The sequence below is a fragment of the Armigeres subalbatus genome, chromosome 2, assembly GCF_024139115.2.
Source record: "Armigeres subalbatus isolate Guangzhou_Male chromosome 2, GZ_Asu_2, whole genome shotgun sequence".
Classification (NCBI taxonomy): domain Eukaryota; kingdom Metazoa; phylum Arthropoda; class Insecta; order Diptera; family Culicidae; genus Armigeres; species Armigeres subalbatus.
In genome coordinates this window covers 374,701,726-374,716,848 of record NC_085140.1, presented here as the reverse complement: position 1 = coordinate 374,716,848, position 15,123 = coordinate 374,701,726, and the positions used below count along the sequence as shown (strand labels likewise).

The 15,123-nt window shown below is 38.1% G+C and overlaps 1 protein-coding gene across 1 annotated transcript; it reads right to left on the bottom strand.

Annotated features, from left to right (window-relative positions):
- Positions 1 to 9,498: 9,498 nt before the first annotated feature.
- Positions 9,499 to 12,874, bottom strand: LOC134217256 (uncharacterized). The gene is made up of 8 exons (XM_062696025.1): positions 12,375 to 12,874; positions 12,168 to 12,313; positions 12,017 to 12,107; positions 10,589 to 10,792; positions 10,368 to 10,529; positions 10,195 to 10,312; positions 10,014 to 10,132; positions 9,499 to 9,954 (listed from the first exon to the last, which is right to left on the bottom strand). Exons 1-8 carry the CDS (start codon positions 12,558 to 12,560, stop codon positions 9,670 to 9,672), a joined length of 1,311 nt encoding a protein of 436 aa, XP_062552009.1. The 5' UTR covers positions 12,561 to 12,874; the 3' UTR covers positions 9,499 to 9,669.
- Positions 12,875 to 15,123: the final 2,249 nt, after the last annotated feature.

Sequence of the window (15,123 nt, the reverse complement as noted above, 5' to 3'; positions counted from 1 at the left end):
AAGCCACTTTCCAGTTTCAGAAAATCACAATGTTTCATTTCCGTTTAAGTGGCGTCGCAATATTTTACCCATCTGACTTCTTGGGTGGTTTAAAATTCGAAGTGTTCCATGTCAGAAACAAAGCAGATAAGTTGCAGAATTAATAACACTTCGGTTCATTGCTGTTACGACAGTGTTTCTGATATGTTGCAAAACACTTTGAGCTCAGCTGAGCAGTATTTTAAGCAGTAATTTTCCGTATAAGGTACAATGAAGTTACAAATGACCTTGTTGTTTATGTAGTGCACTTGTAGCAGAATCTCCAAATAGAATTGTTGGTGTGATGATTATAGTAGCAGGTTGCAAATCTCAAGGTCCATGGTTCGATTCCCGGTAGGTTTTTGTATTTTATTTTCATTGTAGCCGCAAGATGTTGCAAATAGGCTCCACCTCTTGCGCTTTTTGTGTCACAAAGGAGTTCCAAATACGACGCGTTGTGCATAAGTCAGACCTTTAGTAAGTCACACCACAGTTGTTGTTACTCACTGAGAAACAAGAGGTGTTGCTTGGGTAAGAGGTACTGTCATACTTGCCAAACTCCATATGAAAAAATCCGTTGTCGCCCCTCTGGAAACTGGTTGATAGACTTTTGCGTACGACTCTAAGGCATTACAAAAGACAACATATGTAAATCTTGGCAGCGGACAAAAAGCATATAGAATGGCCAACATTATTCAAATAGGTTGAAAATAGTTATGAAAACGTCAATATCTGAATACACTAGTACCCTATCTGCCATTCACGTCTGTTTTTTGTTGGCCGCATAAGGGTTAATTCATTTCATTTATTCAGACTAAGGCCGAAGTGGCCTGTGCGGTATATAAGAGTCTTCTCCATTCGGCTCGGTCCATGGCTACACGTCGCCAACCACGCAGTCTACGAAGGGTCCGCAAGTCATCTTCCACCTGATCGATCCACCTTGCCCGCTGCGCACCTCGCCTTCTTGTGCCCGTCGGATCGTTGTCGAGAACCATTTTCACCGGGTTACTGTCCGACATTCTGGCTACGTGCCCGGCCCATCGCAGTCGTCCGATTTTCGCATAAGGGTTAAATGTTTTACAATTTGTTTAAATGCTTTTGCCTATCTGTCTACATGACATAAAATTGATGCCAAGGCTAAAAATTCATGTTTTGTTTTAAGCCAGTTTTGATAAATAATAAAGTTTGTTCCAAAATTAAGTGAAGCGAGATGAGCGTGCGGCCGATTAATATGAATGAATTTTACACTGGAGGATATAAACAACCAGCATTTTGCACCAATACATTACCAGTTTTCTACTTCCATGTCTAGTTGCTAAAGGGAGCAAACTCATTGCTGATAATAGAAATTGCTATGCCAATAGAAGAAACGTTGACCTGTTACTTTATATTTGATTTACTGAGTTTTTGGTTAAAGCTGCTATATTTAGTGAACACCAGTCATCAAAGAAAGAGCATACAAATGTATACCAGTTAATCTGTACCTGTGTTTTAGTGTAATTATTCATTATTTTCATCATTCAATTTGGCGAATGTCTTAGACTGCCAAGAATAGGTATTTTCCCCTATATAGGTGTTCCGCATCTCATCTTGGCAAAACCAATTTGTTCATATTCGTTTTTTTATTCATTTCTTTATTTGGTAGGCACTCTGTGTTTCTTAACCGCTATTGTGCCGTGATCTACTGTGGTATTCTGCTGTACAGAATCCACACAGAATCTATTTTTAGACATTCGTTGTTGTTATCATTGGCCCTGACGAAAGCGAGAAAACAAAATGGGGGCCGACTGATGCTTTTTTATTTCACCCAGCAAGGGATATAGGACGTCAATTTTAAAATGCTTTTTAAAGCGTTAAAACACATTTTAGCCTAAAATTGTTCACTTTTTTGGGTTAGAAATTTAATTTACTATCCTTTAGGTAACACGAAAGTTGAATTATTTTGATTAAAAAAACATGTGTAGATGAAGAGCCTAACATGTAGTTTTTCAAAATTCTAACCCTACGTATTTAAAAGTTTTCAACATATCACTGTTAATAACATTTTAAAAGCATTTTAAAATATACTTCCTATACTTCACCATGTTGAAAAACAGTGATTTCACGCACACGTCCGTCACCGCTAGATGGCAACAGCGCGGCTGCGTCAAAGCGAATTACCGGGTCCATCTCATCGTGAGTCCATTGTGTCCTTTTGTCCGTATCGTGTATCCAATTGCTCGTTGCATTGTTCGGTTGCCGTTTATCCGGGTACGTTGGAGGAATGCCTCCGAGAAGAACAATTTGTCAGTCGTCATCGGGCAGCCGTGTCGGTAAGACGCGCACCCCAAAACGCCACCGTTTGGGCTGTACCTCAGGCGACTGGGCTTGGTGGAGGGGCTGGGAATCGAACCCATGACCGTCCGCTTATAAGGCGAACGTGTAGCTAACTACGCTACGGGACCCCCTTTACTCTACCGTGTGGGACCGAAATCCGTCCACCTCATGAGATATCAATAAATTAAAGGAGGTTAAAGGTTATTATTGCAGGAATAATTAATCTTATCCTGTTCAGATACTTGACAGTTTGCTTTTAGGGCATAGTATTGGACAGAAGGCTTTGAAATTAAATCAATAAAAATCAAAAACAAATCTCCACCCACCAAACGCGGAGTTCGTGCCGCCATTTTGTTTTCGGGTAGAGCATGATTGCACCAAAAGTAACTGTGTTTTAATTGCTAATTGCAAATCATTACATAAGATAAGCGGAATACTCATCGAAGGGATCGCTTCTCAAGGTGCGCATCGAACTATTTACAGTGGTAGTTTAGTCAATCAGATTGTTTCAATTTAAATATTTAGTTAAGAAATAGCTGTACGGATTTTTGATCCTTTGATTCGAAATCCGTCCACGGTGGACAGTTTTTCGTAGTTTTGTGAATGTGAATGTGAAACACTTCAAAAGTAGAAGCCTTCATGCGCCTGTGTCAATGACAAACGTTTTATTTAAATTCCTATTTTCTAATGACTTTTTCATATACTAAGGTGCTTAAGTGTACGGGTTTCGATGCCCCACGGTAGTACACATTACAGTTAACACGATAATTGTCGATAAATCAACGAATACTCGATAACGACAATGATAGTCACGCTAAAAATGAACTACTCAAAATTGAGTCGAATTCGACTCATTTTCATTAAAAACGGGACAACTCAAAATTTGAGTAAAAGATACTACTTCAATAAAATGATGATTTCGCGAAAGTTAAGCTTGGCCTTCCATCAATTTTTAATACGACAGATGCGAATCAAGTTTATCTATCTATCCATGTGCACTTTACAACAAACAGACTCCTAGTTTAAGTGCAATCATCATTTTATTGAAGTAGTATCTTTTACTCAAATTTTGAGTTGTCCCGTTTTTAATGAAAATGAGTCGGATTCGACTCAATTTTGAGTAGTTCATTTTTAGCGTGATTCAACGGTCACTTTATCGTCAACGAAGCATCATCGTACAATCGCAATCGTTCTCGAAGATGGCATTAAATTAACGCCGATAATTTATGTGGGCTTCGTAGCCGTGCGGTTAGCGACGTCAATCGTCTAGACGCATGTGCTGTGGAGTGTGGGTTCGATTCCCGCCCGAGAAGGAGAAAAGCGTAAAGCGTAAAGCTCTCAACTGGTCCACTGGGTGTTGTATAAATGTCCTGTCCGTTGTCTCATGCTAGATGTTAAGTGTTCAGTAATTTATCGATTAACAACCCTGAGTTTATAAAGCAAGTACAACCGCACTACAACAAGTGAGGTATCGACAAGTATTACCGGCAGTCTAGAGCGCTTTGGCACACCTCTCAACGCCATTATTGAAGGCTAACCTGTATGATTTTTCAATTAAAAAGTAAAAGCCAACACAAAAAAAATTTGGGCCAAAAGGCCAAACACTTGTCCTGTTATAATATTGTAATGTACAAAAACAGAAAATTAAACAGAATTTTAAATTTAAATAAAAAAAGGCACACCTCACTAAAACCGCAATTGCATCTCTAAATTCAATTCAAATTAGCTACATCGTAAATTCTCGAGTGAGTGAGTGAGCATGATTACGGCGCAATTGTAGCAAAATAATGTTCTATTTGTGCCGGGAATTCTTCTTTTAAAATCGCAATTTTTGCTTTTAAAAGTGCTTATTTATTTTTGTTATGTGGAAATCTTTTAATTGTTTATGGAGTTTTTGCATTACTTGTGGAATTTTTTTAATTAGAGCTTATAGTTTGATTTCTTCATTGGCTATTTTTCATGGAAAATTTCTAATTCTCTATGGAAACTTTATTTTACTGCCATTCGCAACAACTTCATTGTTTTCTATTCAGCTCACATTGGGCAACCTGTACAAAACCTCCGAACCCAACTGAACGCCCGCGCCTGCCACCGCCGATCAGCCCCGGTTGAACGATCTTCTGATATCTGCTCCTGAGGCCAACTCTCACAGTGTAGCGGACAGTTTCTTGTGCTCTTTTATTGATTTTCAATCGTAAATCACAATATCGATTTCGAAACAGTTCCATCTCGCCAGCTGGTCGATCCCATTCAATAGTCAAAGATCAATCAACTTTAATGCTTGATCCCTCGTGATCCATTGCCCTTGCGCGGGCGGCTTACCTGTATCAGGATTTTCTGAATTGGCCGACTGGACGCGATTAATGTTTGTGTTCTCTCGAAGCGGATCTTCTCGGTCTCATTACATCTCTGGGGGGTCCTGTGCGATCTTATTCCACGTCAGGGTCGTCCGAGGGGTGATAATTAATAGCCCAGGCGCGTCGCAGCGTGCAAGCTGTCAATTATGTTTGCATTAATCGGAGTAAATTATTCAAATTGAATCGTCAACACACAAAGCTTCTTAGGACGCCCGCTGCGACTGGAGAGACAGTACTGCAAGGTACAGCAGAAACTGAAACCGACGCCAACGACGATGGCGGTTCAATTTTGCTAGAGTCTGTACCTACCCACGAGTCGGCAAATCGCTTCGGGGAGATTGATATCTGCCTTGGTTCATATCTCAATTTTTCGCCAGGGACTCAGCCAGTAAAACTGGGATGGTAAACGGTACCACACAGACTCAGGTGCACTAACTCCAGCTCCGGTGCGGCGATCGACCAACCATTTGTTATAGTTTATGAGCCTACGCGCCAGCTTGAGCTATGCATTGAATGGTTGTTCTGCTGTACAGATCGAACCTGCTGGTGGCACCTAGGCGTAAGTACCATATTTGAAGTGAACACCCCGGATGGGAATCAGCGAATGGAGCCTAGCTGATGGCACCGAGGTTCAGAGGTTTGGTAGATAGCGCATAAACAGCTGATTGGCACGATGACCGCAATCTGACAATTTATGCTGGCTATTACATTAATTGGCCACGTAGGTATGTATGTACGTTTACATATGGATCATATGCGATCGGATAACAATTAATCAGCGTTATAGGTTCTTAGGATGATCATGTGCGATGGTGATGCAACTGAAGAAGATGTGTGAGACCGTCTTCGTACGGTACTGAAGGATACAACATTTAATTACGAAAATAATGAAGATCTGCGTTCCAGAAAGTTGTGTATTAGATTTTAATACAGTTCTGCATTAAAACCATGTCAAATCTTCATAAAGTTTTGGACATATACAAAATCGGAAGATTTGTAATCTATTGTAATCTCACTATTAAACCTGATTTTTCACAGCTTTTAAAAACCACCTGAATTTTCTTTGATTTTTTGTTTTTGGTTCATAAACTTAGCAGCCAATTGCATGATGTGGTGATATTTACAAACCAATGAAGGCCTAGAAGAGGCATAAGCTAATTACTGGTGGAGAGATTTGATTAACTTCAAACATTGTGAAAAAAATTATAAAATATTTTGTTGGGCATTGATTTTATGCCATTTAGAAAAATGGTGGTAGGTTTTGTCGGCTCGTCACTATGAAGAATCCACCAAAGAATAGAAAAATATTGATTCTAGGCGTTTTAACAGATATCATGAGTTATTTAATAGTAATTAAATGAATACACATTTTATCAAGATTTAAAATATTGAGTTCAACGAAAGATTAATGCTCGGTTTAATGCCTGATTTCCGAGTACAAGATAAAAAGTGATAAGGGTGAAGTGATAATGATAATTGAAAAGTGAGAGAAAAAAAATGAGAAATGAGAAAAAAACTTTCTTCTTCTCACTTGTTACATCTCACTTCTAACTTATACTTACTTCTCGCTGCGAGAAGGTAGAAATGAAAAGTAAGAAGTAAAAGGTGAGATGTGTGTTCTATCCCCAAAACATCCAAAAAATTTCCGTGAAACTCTATACAAGTTTCAGTTGAAATTCAAATAATTTTCCTTGAGTTTCCAAAAACATTCCCGTTAAAATTCCGTTTCCATATAAATTTGCTGTAATTTTTCGTTAGCAAATTGTTAGCATACAAATTTTGAGAAGCTTTTTGTGAAAGCGGTAGAGATTTTTTATGGAAATTCCGAAGAATTGTCCGAAAAACTACCAAAGATTTCCCGTTGAAATCCGAAAAAATGTGGTTAGAATTAGAGATGGATAAAACAGATCCCTTCGTTGAACGGATCAGATCTAGATCATTCTGTCGAACGATCCGGATCTATTATGCGGATCGGATCTTGGGAACAAAATGTCTGTCTCCTTTAGTGAGATGGCTCACACTATTGATCCGTACATAGAATAATTAGTAGACGATCTCTTTGATTTTGAGGAAAGTTGTAGATTGTTCATTATTAGGGTAGACGAAATAAGTTATCTAAGACATTCATGTAGACTGGTATCAGATGAATTAAATATATAAATAAAAAAATAATTAAATAAATTTTATCCTTCTCACAAGCATATATGACATTTAAATTTCGTCTAGGCTTATAACACCCACGAATTTGTGAGAGTCGATTTAAGCTGATGCTTATACCAGAACTGTTCGACAAATCAACATTTCCTATTTGTCCTACCCACGACTCGGAACGTGGATGCGCCTCTGCGTACCATATAGGGTAAATGATGTATTTTGGACATCTGAATATATTTTGGACTTTTGGCTATATTGAGCATGTTGATAAGAAAATTATTTTGAGCTTTTTAGTGGAATGTTTTCACCTGTCATAAGACGAGTTTATACAATCCCATTGAATTCCACCACTTAATTAAGTGGTGGAATTCAATGGGATTGTATAAACTCGTCTTATGACAATGGAAAGGAAAGTTGTAGATTGTTCATTATTAGGGTAAAAAGATCCGGAAGACGAAATAAGTTATCTAAGACATTCATGTAGACTGCTATCAGATGAATTAAATAAATAAGTATAAAAAATATTAAATAAATTTCATCCTTCTCTAACTCACAAGCATATATAACATTTAAATTTCGTCTATGCTTATAACACCCACGAATTTGTGAGAGTCGAAGTGGTGGAATTCAATGGGATTGTATAAACTCGTCTTATGACAGGTATATTTAGCCTGTTTTTCTACTTAGCTTTCTTTAAATAAATAGGAATCATGTGTCTGTTTAGTCTCTTTCATATTCACGTTTCTAACCATATTTATGTAATAAATTGAAGAAAATATAGCCAAAAGTCCAAAATATATTCTGTCTGCGAGCAATCGATCGAGCTACCAAAACAACCACACTCCCAGTGTGAGGTACTCCATGCGCGATATCAATGATGTCGCGCTTCTATTGGTATTGGCTACGGTCGTGGTAGTAACCAGATTCTCTCGCAGTCACTTTCTCATGCGGACGATGCGATCGTCGTTCGGGGCGTCGGTAGCGCAAGGGCTACAGCAGCAGCAGCGAATGCTGCATAGAATAGTTCAAAACAAACCGTCGTCGTACGCACATCGAGGGGCGAACCCTCGATCGAATAATTGTTTCGTGTTTAGACTTAATTAGTAATAAATGTAGTGTTGTAAATAAAGTTGTTTCGTTGATTAGTGTAAAATAAATGTTATAGTTGTTCGACGTACACAAAACATGCGTAGTGAATGTGAAACTATTAGCGTTTTGTGAGCCTGATGGTCCCTTTGGATGACGAAAAGCCCCCCTAAGAAAAAGTGTTTTGGATTGGGAGTTCACTGGTGCTTTTGTGGGTGGAAACATAATTCTAGGTCGGAAGGAACCCGACATATTCAGATGTCCAAAATACCATCGTTACCATAGATGATTTATATGAAAGGAATCTTACATAGGGAGAGCGAGATAGAAAAGTGGAATTTGGCCAAATGGCTTTCCGTTGAATGATTTTCAAGCAAATGACCCTACCTTTATTTGAACAAATTTCCGTGGAATTTCCCGAAGAAGTACCTACTTGTGTACATTACCACGAATGCAATCGATAGCAAAATCACAAGCGTGCGTCAGATGGCGTCTATAGCGTTTCAGCGGCAAATCATCGAGTGTATGAAGTGAGCGCTAGTAGCAGGTGATTGGCACACAAGGCCATGTTTTTTACAGCCATCTTCTCAAAACAGAATTCAATACCAAGTGTTCAAAATGATTTATCTGCTTTGGAAACAAAGATTCAAACGTTTATTTGGCGAATCTGATAGCACAGCAGAAGCGTTCACCTACACGGAAAACACATTTTGGAAGAAAAGCGGATCTACTCATTTAAATGAGTAGATCCACTTATTCTCTAAAAATGGGTAAATATTTCTGGAGAGAAAAAGAGATGGCAGAGAAAAAGTACCCATTAAGTAGTAAACGATTTTTATCGGGTACGCATTGATGATGTTAGTTTGCGATAGAGTGCTATCAGATTCGTCAAATTTATTCTGAATTTGGTTACAAAAACTAGGCCGTATGTTTAATGAAGTCACTAGATATAAAATCTGGCGAAGACACTGACAGATCACCAATCGAACTGTCATTTGCGGGATCCAATCGAACATTGCGCTTCAAATGGGCTTGAACCAATGGAGAGTATTGAGATTGTGCTGATAAATATAGTGGAACATTTTTCCAAAAATATTAAAAGCTACACCCAAAACAATTCTGTGTGACATTCTTTGTAATAACCATTTTATATCAAATCTCGCATTTAAACCGATCAGAGAATGTCATACTAGTTAATACAGCTCATTGCATTAAATCAGTTTATTTGGTTTCGATCAATACATCCAAACGAATCTCGTTGGCTCCTGCTAGAACAAGTATATGAATCGTGCACACTTAGAAAAAATTACCGACTTCGGTAATTCGATTACCGAATTCTCAACAGCTGAACGGTCGGTAATGGTTTCGGTGAAATATAAAATTACCGAAAGGTCTGTAACCTGAGATGGGGAGAAAAACTGTCAGATTTACTGACTGTTCGGTAAAGTTTACCGAAAACTGAACCAGATCGGTAAATTGCATGAGGCGACAATCCTTCAAATTTACTGACAGATCGGTAAATTTTACCGAAAAAAATGTTAAGTTTGTATTCGCTTTTACCGAAATACTGTAATTTTCGAATTGACAAGGAAATGAAATTTACCGACACTTCGGTTCTTTTTACCAATCTTGTTGTAAAATCTGTAAGTTAATTTCGACGTGTTTCACATTTCAATTAAGAAAACAATTTGATTCGTTGTATTTTTCTTCTTACGGATATATTTATTCAAATATTCGTTCATTGCAAACCGTGCAGAAATTTTGCTCCGGTTGTTGTCAATGTATTGGTGTTAAAAACGGCTCCTTCGATAAAGAGGAAGAAGTTCTTATCTGCAGGTTTTGGAATTCGGTTAAAAACGGAGAAACATTGACAAAAGATGCCGAATGCCGCCTTAAAGTCCTCTCCAACAGGGATAACTGTAGACTCCCAACAAATCGCACATCCTTCAGATACGTCTGGAAATTGTCCACGAACCACCAGTATTGGAACGCTTTCAGCATCCTGTGGGAAATCTTCTTCGGGCTATAAAATATAACATTATTTAGTCAGAGTACCATTATATAATGAAATCTATATCTTACCTGTATCCATTTTATCAAACCGGCCAGCGGATTGTCCAACGCCGGCTCCTCGTTTCTTGAACGTTTGGACCCACGTGACGGATTTTTAAATCTGACGATTGCCAGAGCACGTACGAAATCTAGTAAATAACAAACATTGGTATTATAATTACAATTAATTGTACACTCTTGAGAAAATTACCATTTGTTATCTCTCTGAACATTACTTTGTGAACAGTTAAAATTTTATGTTCTAACTTGTTCCACTCTTCTATGAAAAGGGTTGCCTTAGTGTTCAATGCATAAAAGTCAGATGTAATCTGAAAATAGCACTAGTTAGAATAATGTCATTAATACTGTATTAAATTTACCTACCAATTCTCCATCATAGGCTGCCGCAACAGGAAAAGTTTGTAAGTACTGCAAAAATTCACCCGCATCCCGTGATTCCTGCCGCTTGAGGAAAGTTGCCTTCCACAGCTCTAGTACGCGATGCTTACTCCCTGAATTCGGCACAATATATTGTAACTCGAGTATCTACAAAAATATTGATTATTGATTATTCATATAAATAAACTTCAGTTGTTTCTGCATACTAATTCTTCCAGATTGACAGGAAGCTCCTCTTTTGCATGAGATACATCCGATCCTACGAGTGCAAGCGGATCAGTTTGTGGTTCTTCGGTACGACGACGTTTAATAACGCGTTCCCCAGAAGTCCTTGCCATATACTCCATGCGATAATGTATGCGGCCGGCATGACGGTTTGGTCCTCGTGCGTGAGCATGAAACCACAATGCCTGGAATATGTTACCGAAAATGAATAAAATGCATTCACGTTGATTAATTTAAAATTATTTTTAATGTACCCATATTTCGGCCGTCCTAATCGAATTATGCTACGTTTAGTCTACGAGCGAATAACTTAGGTCCCTAATTACGTTTACAACTAGAACTAGGTACATAGATACGAAAAAAATAATGCTAAGTACAGATTACCAAATGAAATACAAACTCGTTATAATGCGACTCAGTTGAATTCAATTGACTTGCCAAAAGTTGAACATGTTCAACTCTCTTTTCACTCACCTGAGTTGAAGACGTTTAATTCGCGTTCAATTCAAGCGACTTGCTCTCTTGAACTATCTAAACATAGCATAAGACGAGTTTGTACCATTCCATTTAATTGCACTATCTGCATGAAATACAAAATTATTTTCAAAAGAAGTGCCATAAAGATATTCGTGTAATAAATGAAATGAGGAAGTTACTTGAATCGAACGAGAATCAAACGACTAAAACACTCATTCGAATTGAACAAAAGTTAAACGTTCAATTTCTGGTAAATCAATTCAATTTTCAATCATTTTTTTAATTTGATAATTTACTTGCCTAATCTAAACATAACATAATCACAGTAACATATTTTTACTAGCTGAGTGTAAACGTAGCGTTACTTCTAGGTGCCATCGAAAATGATATATTTCAATCATCAAAAGTAATGATTCTAATGATAAGCTGTCATTTTTTGTTATTGTCTGTGTTGTTCTGATTTCTGGTAAAAGCTACTTCGGAGCAAATATTTAAAAATACAGTATTCAATACAGTATATACAGTATATCTTAAAAAGTTTTATTCTTATGTGCAAAACTAATTTAGAAGAAATAGTGCCCGGTGTGCTCCAAAGGAATAATCTCTGAGAACAGGTATGTAGACAGTGAAATTCCCGCTGAGTACAATGCAGTACAGTATTCATGTCCGTGCAATTTAATCAATGTTACTTGCCTATCTGGTCGGCATCGAGAATGAGACCAGTCGGACCGAGAGTCGGACTCAAAAAATAAATCTTGTTACGGTAGTTTTAAGACATTTCCGAACTAAATGTGCAGTTAGATCTACGGATGTTGCTAGTTGAAACCGCGGATGAGAACAAATTGATTGCACAAATGTTACGTCATATGGGCTCGTAAACAAAATAGTTCAAGTTGCATTATGCTTCATCCATTTTCAGTTTGTGATCTTACCTGTGGAACATTTGCGTCATTGGCAGCAAGTATTGGATAAGATTGGACGAGAGAGAGTGCAATTTGATCCTTGTAAAAACGATTCGGTCGACTGAAAATAATATAGAGTAAAGTGGTCAGAAAGCAGAACATCTAAAATCCTTTTACTCACCAACCATACACGGATTTCAGGCAATCACATAAAATGTCATTAATTTTTTTAAAAACAGATTCACTCGGGCGCAATCCTTCCTTCAACAGCTCCATGATAGTGATGCCTTCGTTGGTTCTTGCCAAGATGATGTCTATGTCAATTACCTAACATGCATTATAGAATGGATGAATATCATATAATTAGTAGAGTCATTCATCAACTTACGTTGTCCAAATTAATGCCTTTATAGGGGTTACCAAGATCTTTGTTTTCCGGTGCGTCATCAATGTTGTCAGCATGGTTGTCAGTTTGGGCTTTGGTCGGAGATACCACGATTTCCTCAACGATCCATTCTTCGGGATTTTGCTCCTTTTGAATTTTTTGTATGGTCTTGATCATTTTAGTTGTCATTTTTAATCTGATAAAATCATTATCGTTCAGAGAAAGAAAAGTTTCAAAGTCGTCGATTTCTTCTGTTCCTAGAATTATTAGGATTTTGAAATAGCTAGTTTTAGGAATATTTGAAAAGTGATATTTACAGATGGCTTGGTTTAATAATCGCGGTTATAAAACCGTCGCGAAATGAATTTCGTCGTACTTCCGTATGGGGACCAGAATGAAAATACAGCATGAGTAAAGCATTCGTCAATGCTTATCAATGCCTCATTTCGACTGACTTCGACTTCGTAGGCTCCAAGAAAATCATCATAGGATACAGTGTCGCATAAACGTAGCAACACAAATAGTTTCCCGCTAACAACTATTATTTCTCGTATTATTCCATAGCTCGGATAGTATTCGTTTTTGTGTTGCTTTATTCCAATCAGTTGATTTTGTCTAAAAACGATTCCGTTCAGCGTAACAGTGCTTGGTATGAAAATGAACTCCGAGCAGGGATCCAGGTACGCTTCACTTAAGCAATCAGATCGTGCTACTAGTTTTCCGGAAGTGAATTTCAGATTGTCGCGCCATGGCTTATCAAGAACATTAACAATCATTTTGAGACATTGTCTTCTAGCTAAACTGGAACAAATATTTCTAAAATTTCGGCATGTATTTGCTTGAGTTTTGCCTACTTTATTCGTTTGTTCGAATTGAAGACAGTTAAACTGCTTCATTGCACCACTTTTGCGAATGCAAGTAGCGTAATGTTTCAGGTGATGCAGCTTATTAATACGTCGTTGAAAATTGTTGTAGAAAATTTGCTCAAAGAATTGAATATGTTCCTCCAGCATGAAAAGTAGGTTCGTCGATACAACCGGAGACATTATTATTCTAACGATATTAATCAAGTGCCCTACCATTGCCATTAATTCGCAATCTTTGGGAATCAGGTGACCAAACAAGAAGGGAAACGCACGTAACAGTAAAATGGCTTGGGCTGATGTTTGTCGCATCTTATGTTTAGCAGGGTTTTTCAACATCTCAACTGTGAAGTTGGGGGATGGTTTATTACAGCGATCCGAAAACCCATATGAAAATGTGTTAATGCGATTGTTGATGTATTTGATATTCATATTCATATCGCTTCGCGTGTAGTATTGCCCGAGGACAAGCTGTATGGTCAGTGGAACTACTCCCTCCGCTAGGTCGTGCATACTGTCGAGGCAATAGTTGTCTGTGATATGAAAATAGTTCAGTTCATTGAGAACGCATCCTGATTGTTTCAATCCACAATCTTTTGGGGTGATTGAACCGTTTTGTACATCTTCAAGGCATTTGTCGTACCAACCACGAGTTCGTTCTGGGAACTCTTGGAATGGGTTTTCGTGGAATTCTTGTCGTGATATTTGACAGATTCTGCAAAAATATTTTGCACTAGGTCCAAGCAAACCGAAAACATCGTGGACTGCTAATGTGTCCCCGCAAAAAATTGTAACCACGGCCCTTATTACATATCTCTCTTGTCCGTAAAACACAGCAATACCTCCTTCTAACCGTTTCAAGTCAGAAATAAGAGGTTCCAATATTTTTCGGTAACCATATTTTTTAGCGTCAACGGAGGTGCAGAATAAAAGCGGAAATACAGTTCGAGGCGAGCTATTCCACTTATCGGGAATATTCTGAATTTTAAAGCTGAAATTCGAAACCTTGTTTATACCTGCCCGCGAACTGAATGCATTACCCAGTTCTACATCGTCCTGGTAGAGGCTGATTCTTACAACGTCTGGGTAGTCCTGGAATACTGATTTTTTTTTGAACGTTTCTCCCGACCGAAAAGTACTGTATTCCGTAACGCAAGGAATATTGGCAGAAGTTAAATCAGTTTCCTTCATCAGCTGCCTCGTTTCCGGATCACGTAAAATAAACTTTAAACTGTCAACGATACTGATGTATGACGCAGTTTCGTTCACAAAAACCTTCTTCGGAACGGCGTTCACGTGGCGCACATCCTCTCGCCGATTCAAGAGAATTTCTCGGGACACTGGTGTTGAAACCGCAAGTTCTTTTAGATATTTGCTTTGTTTGGGAAAAGTATTTACTTTGTCGAACAGATGGCCCAACTTGAACTTGTTTCGAAGAGCGATTTCTTCTTCTGGAATCACTTCATCTACATGGGAATTAATGAAACTTATGGTTTCATTCTCCAAATATTCAGAAATATGATTGACGATAACACTGCAAAGCCTAATGAATTCTGAAATCTTAGTTTGTGGCAGGCCGACATCTGAAGTCATACGGCAGATACTCAGATTAATAATTTTTTGCAGTTCATCCAATGAAATTGCTGAATCATCGGGATGAGAAGAATTTGGGTCTTCGCTGCGGCTCGAAACTTCATGATCAATGTGCGATGTGTCATTGAACGATTCGCCTTTCGTAGTACTACCACTTGCCACGAAACTGGCAAGTGGATGTTTTTCAATAATATGACGCTTGAGGGAATAAAAGTTACCATATCTTGCATCACATTTCAAAAATGTGCAATCGAAAAGAATGTTCGCTGGTACAAAATCCTTCATTTTTATGTGAT